Raw genomic sequence first — 5,219 nt, 5'->3', positions numbered from 1 at the left:
TGTGCAGTGCGATAGTATGTACTAGAGTATCATAGTATAATAGTATGTACTAGAGTATCACAGCATAATAGTATGTAGAACGGTATGATAGTATGTAGTACAGTATGATAGTATGTACTAGTGTATGATAGTATAATAGTAGTGTGTAGTATTCTCACCTGGAGTGTTCTTGTTGCCTTGTTTACCCACAAGCCCTCTGGCTCGGATCACCTCCACATCCAGACGCTCCTTCCTGTACACCATCCCGATCTGGATGTCACCTGACCACCAATCAGCCAATCAGAAGGGCTCATGTTATACGATGTCACAGATAAGTCATTAACAATAAAAATATAAAGTGTAAATAACATTTTGATTGGTCATTTACCCATCGGAGGCGTGGCCAGAGTCTGGCGTCCAGCCAGCTGGGCGGGGCCTAATCCATCCAGGAAACCGGTGAACTGTTTGTCTGATGCCAACTTCACTCCTGGAAATATCAGCCTGTGAGAGGGAAGAGTGAGAGGTTAAAGAGAGGAGTGAGAGGTTAAAGAGAGGAGTGAGACATTAAAGAGGAGTGAGAGGTTAAAGAGAGGAGTGAGACATTAAAGATAAGACTGAGATGTTAAAGAGAGGAGTGAGAGGTTAAAGAGAGGAGTGAGAGGTTAAAGATAAGACTGAGAGGTTAAAGAGAGGAGTGAGAGGTTAAAGAGAAGAGTGAGAGGTTAAAGAAGAGTGAGAGGTTAAAGAGAAGAGTGAGAGGTTAAAGATAAGAGTGAGACGTTAAAGAGAGGAGTGAGACGTTAAAGAGAGGAGTGAGACATTAAAGAGAGGAGTGAGAGGTTAAAGAGAAGAGTGAGGTTAAAGAGAAGAGTAGGAGGTTAAAGAGAAGAGTAGGAGGTTAAAGAGAAGAGTAGGAGGTTAAAGAGAGGAGTGACACATGAAAAAGAGGAGTGAGAGGTTAAAATGAGGAGTTATACATTAAGAAGAGGAGTGAGAGGTTAAAAAGAGTGATATATAGTGACAGAGTCGTGGTAGAGTGAGTCAGGAGAAAGGATATCTTACGCTCCAGGTTTGGGGTCCTCGGCGTCCGGGTCCCGGCTCGGCTGTCGGGTAAAACGTGATTTAAACTCGATGGCTAAACCTGTTTCTACACTCCTCTGGACAGGGAGTCTCACAACCTTTTTCTTCTTCTCTTCCTCTAGATAAATGAAGGGGGGGAGAAGAAGAAGAAGAAGTGAATATGAGCTGGTAACTCTGCGTGCTTCCTACATGTTTTCATGGCTCAGCTGTTTTGTTGCTTCCTGTCAAACTCTAAACATAGAGGTTTATTTTAACCCGAACCATGATGTTTTCTGAACCTAAACAAGTAGGTTTGTTGCCTAGACTTAAACAAGTAGGTTTGTTGCCTAGACTTAAACAAGTAGGTTTGTTGCCTAGACTTAAACAAGTAGGTTTGTTGTCTTAACCTTAACAAGTAGGTTTGTTGTCTTAACGTAAACAAGCAGGTACGTTGGACAGTATCCATTCAGTCTCCATGATGAGTGTGGATGGAGACGTTGAATGGAGAGGTCTGGACTCACCTTCAGGGTTTAACTGGGAAGCGCTCTGACTCTTCTTTCCCAGACTTAATCAAGTAGGTTTGTTGTCTAGACTTAAACAAGTAGGTTTGTTGTCCAGACTTAATCAAGTAGGTTTGTTGTCCAGACTTAATCAAGTAGGTTTGATTTCKAGACTTAATCAAGTAGGTTTGATTTCGAGACTTAATCAAGTAGGTTTGATTTCGAGACTGAATCAAGTAGGTTTGATTTCGAGACTTAATCAAGTAGGTTTGATTTCTAGACTTAATCAAGTAGGTTTGTTGTCTAGACTTAATCAAGTAGGTTTGTTGTCTAGACTTAATCAAGTAGGTTTGTTTAGACTTAAACAAGTAGATTTGATTTCTAGACTTAATCAAGTAGGTTTGATTTCTAGACTTAAACAAGTAGGTTTGATTTCTAGACTTAAACAAGTAGGTTTGTTGTCTAAACGTAAACAAGGAGGTTTGTCTAAACGTAAACAACGTAAACAAGCAGGTACGTTGGACAGTATCCATTCAGTCTCCATGATGAGTGTGGATGGAGACGTTGAATGGAGAGGTCTGGACTCACCTTCAGGGTTTAACTGGGAAGCGCTCTGACTCTTCTTTCCCAGTCCCACCATTCCCATCATCTTTGCTCCGAAGCTCGAGCGTCGCTTCTTGTCATCATCGTCATCGTCATTTCTCCCCAACGAACAAATCTCTCCTCCGACGCTGGACGACTTTGTGAGAGGAGCTCCAGCGGCCGGTGCTGCCCTGCAGGAAGGGGGAGGAGCAAACACACCTGTGAAACCTGTGAAGTGTGTGTGTGTGTGTGTGGGTGGGGGGGGGGGGGGACACTTCTGTGGTGTTGGGGGCTGCACTACTGTTGCTTACTTACTTTGAAGGCTCAGGCTCCACCTCCTCTGCTTCCTCCACTGATTCGCTCTTCTGCAGCGTGGCTGTGTCCTCTTCTGCCACCGCTACTTCCTGTGTTACCTCTGACCCCGCCCCCAACTCCACCGATTGGCCCTCTAGAGCCTCTGCCCGACTGCTGTTGCCAATGAGAGGAGAATAGAGCAGCATGCGGACGAAACATGCCACAAGAAACGGAATGATGGAGAGCAAAAACATTCTGACATAATAACAGAAACAAGAGCATGCTAACAAGCAACATGCTAATAACATGGTATTCAAATAACAAGATGCTAACCTGTTAACTAAAACATGCTGGAGGATAAGCAATGCATCATGGGATGTATGTGTTTCTTTAGCTGACGGTACAGGTGTGAGTTAACAGTAATATCTAAAATTAAACAAGTGGGTTTGTTGTCTAGAAACAAGTAATCTTAAATAAATAAATAAATATCTGCGCCTAGATATCCTGTCCATGAAAATCACAAACAGGACCGGTGACAAAGGGCAGCCCTGGCGGAGGCCAACACCCACCGGGAACGTGTCTGACTTATTGCCGAGAATGCGGACACAGCTCCTACTGCAGCCGTACAGAGACCGGATCGCCCGTTGCAACGGGTCCGGCACCCCATACTCCCGCAGCACCCCCCACAAGAACTCCCGAGGGACCCGGTCGAAAGCCTTCTCCAAGTCCACAAAGCACATGTAGACTGGTTGGGCAAACTCCCAGAACCCCTCCAGTAGTCTTGCGAGGGTAAAGAGCTGGTCCACTGTTCCACGGCCGGGACGGAATCCGCACTGCTCCTCTTGAATCTGAGGTTCGACAAGCGGTCGGAGCCTCCTTTCCAGCACCCTGGCATAAGCCTTCCCCGGGAGGCTGAGTAGTGTGATACCCCGGTAATTCGAGCACACTCTCCGGTCCCCCTTTTTGAAGATGGGAACCACCACCCCGGTCTGCCATTCCATGGGCACTGATCCCGACCCCCATGCGACATTGAAGAGGCGTGTCAGCCAGGACAGCCCAACCATGTCCAGCGCCTTCAGCATCTCAGGGCAGATCTCATCCACCCCCGGCGCCTTGCCACCAAGGAGCTTTTTGACTACCTCGGCGACCTCTGCCAGGGATATGAGTGAGCCTCCCCCTAGGTCCTCAGGCGCTGCCTCCTCTGCAGAGGACATGTTGGTCGGGTTTAGGAGTTCCTCAAAGTGCTCTTTCCACCGCCCGACGAAGTCCTCCGTCCGGGTTAGCAGTCCCCCCCCCCCTGCTGAGAACAGCCTGGGGTAAGCCCTGCTTTCCCTTTCTGAGCCGTCGGATGGTTTGCCAGAACCTCCTTGAGGCCAACCGAAAGTCCTTCTCCATGGCCTCCCCGAACTCCTCCCATGCCCGAGTTTTAGCATTCGCGACCACCGCCGCTGCAGCCCTTCTGGCCTGCCGGTACCTGTCAGCTGCTTCAGGAGACCCCTGGGCCAACCAGGCCTTGAAGGTCTCCTTCTTCAGCTTGACGGCTTCCCTCACCTCCGGTGTCCACCACCGGGTTCTCGGGTTGCCACCACGACAGGCACCGATGACCTTCCGGCCACAGCTCCTAGCGGCCGCGTCCACAATAGAGGCTTTGAACATGGTCCACTCGGATTCCGTGTCCCCAACCTCCCTCGGGATGTGTGAGAAGTTCTTCCGGAGGTGGGAGTTAAAGACCTCCCGGACAGGGTCCTCCGCCAGACGTTCCCAGTTCACCCTCACTACACGTTTGGGTTTGCCGGGTCTTTCCAACTGGTTCCCCTGCCATCTGATCCAACTCACCACCAGGTGGTGATCAGTTGACAGCTCTGCTCCTCTCTTCACCCGAGTGTCCAAGACATACGGCCGCAGATCAAATGATACGATTACAAAGTCGATCATTGATCTCCGGCCTAAGGTGTTCTGGTACCAGGTACACTTATGAGCCACCTTATGTTCGAACATAGTGTTCGTTATGGCCAAACCATGGCAAGCACAGAAGTCCAATAACGAAACACCATTCGGGTTCAGATCGGGCAAGCCGTTCCTCCCAATCACCCCCCGCCAGGTTTCTCCGTCATCGCCCACGTGAGCGTTGAAGTCCCCCAGGAGAACTATGGAGTTGGTAGGCGGCGCCCTTTCCAGGACCCCTCCCACCGACTCCAAGAAGGCCGGATACTCTGAACTGCTGTTTGGTGCATAAGCACAAACCACAGTCAGAGCCTTGCTCCCCGCAACCCGAAGGCGCATGGAGGCGACCCTCTCGCTCTCCGGGGAGAACTCCAACACAGCGGCGCTCAGCCGGGGGCTCGTGAGTATCCCCACTCCCTCCCGGCGCCTCTCACCCTGGGCAACTCCGGAAAAGGACAAAGTCCAACCCCTCTCCAGGAGCTTTGTTCCAGAGCCAACGCTGTGTGTGGAGGTGAGTCCAACTATTTCTAGCTGGTATCGCTCCACCTCCTGCACCAGCTCCGGCTCTTTCCCCGCTAGCGAGGTGACGTTCCACGTCCCTAGAGCTAGTCTATGCCGCCGGCGATCGGTCTGCATAGCACCCGACCCCGATGCTTGTCCCTGCGGGTGGTGGGTCCACAGGGTGGCTGCTCCATGGTGTTTATTCGGGCTGAGCCCGACCGGGCCCCATGGGCAAAGGCCCGGCCACCAGACGCTCGCCTACGAGCTCCCCTCCTGGGTCTGGCTCCGGGAGGGTGCCCCGGTTTCCCTGGTCCGGGCGAGGTGGCTGTAGTCCGTGGGCTAACTATCATAGGGGTTGTT

The 5,219-nt window shown here is 50.5% G+C and overlaps 1 protein-coding gene across 1 annotated transcript; it reads right to left on the bottom strand.

The window, feature by feature from the left end:
* Positions 1–17: 17 nt before the first annotated feature.
* On the bottom strand, positions 18–2,943 carry LOC116379163 (regulating synaptic membrane exocytosis protein 3-like). The gene is made up of 5 exons (XM_031841099.1): positions 2,436–2,943; positions 2,127–2,311; positions 1,042–1,177; positions 368–480; positions 18–260 (listed from the first exon to the last, which is right to left on the bottom strand). Exons 1-5 carry the CDS (start codon positions 2,720–2,722, stop codon positions 118–120), a joined length of 864 nt encoding a protein of 287 aa, XP_031696959.1. The 5' UTR covers positions 2,723–2,943; the 3' UTR covers positions 18–117.
* Between the last annotated feature and the right edge of the window lie 2,276 nt (positions 2,944–5,219).

This window comes from Anarrhichthys ocellatus, unplaced genomic scaffold (genome assembly GCF_004355925.1).
Source record: "Anarrhichthys ocellatus isolate YVR2014 unplaced genomic scaffold, GSC_Weel_1.0 scaffold3820, whole genome shotgun sequence".
NCBI lineage: Eukaryota > Metazoa > Chordata > Actinopteri > Perciformes > Anarhichadidae > Anarrhichthys > Anarrhichthys ocellatus.
This window is presented reverse-complemented; position numbering and strand designations above follow the sequence as displayed.

Coding starts and splice junctions, on each gene's coding strand:
- LOC116379163 (XM_031841099.1), bottom strand. CDS start 2,722: ATGTTATTAGCATGTTGCTTGTTAGCATGCTCTTGTTTCTGTTATTAT. Junction 2,312..2,435: donor GTGGAGCCTGAGCCTTCAAA/GTAAGTAAGCAA, acceptor CCCTTCCTGCAG/GGCAGCACCGGCCGCTGGAG. Junction 261..367: donor TCTGGCCACGCCTCCGATGG/GTAAATGACCAA, acceptor ATTGGTGGTCAG/GTGACATCCAGATCGGGATG.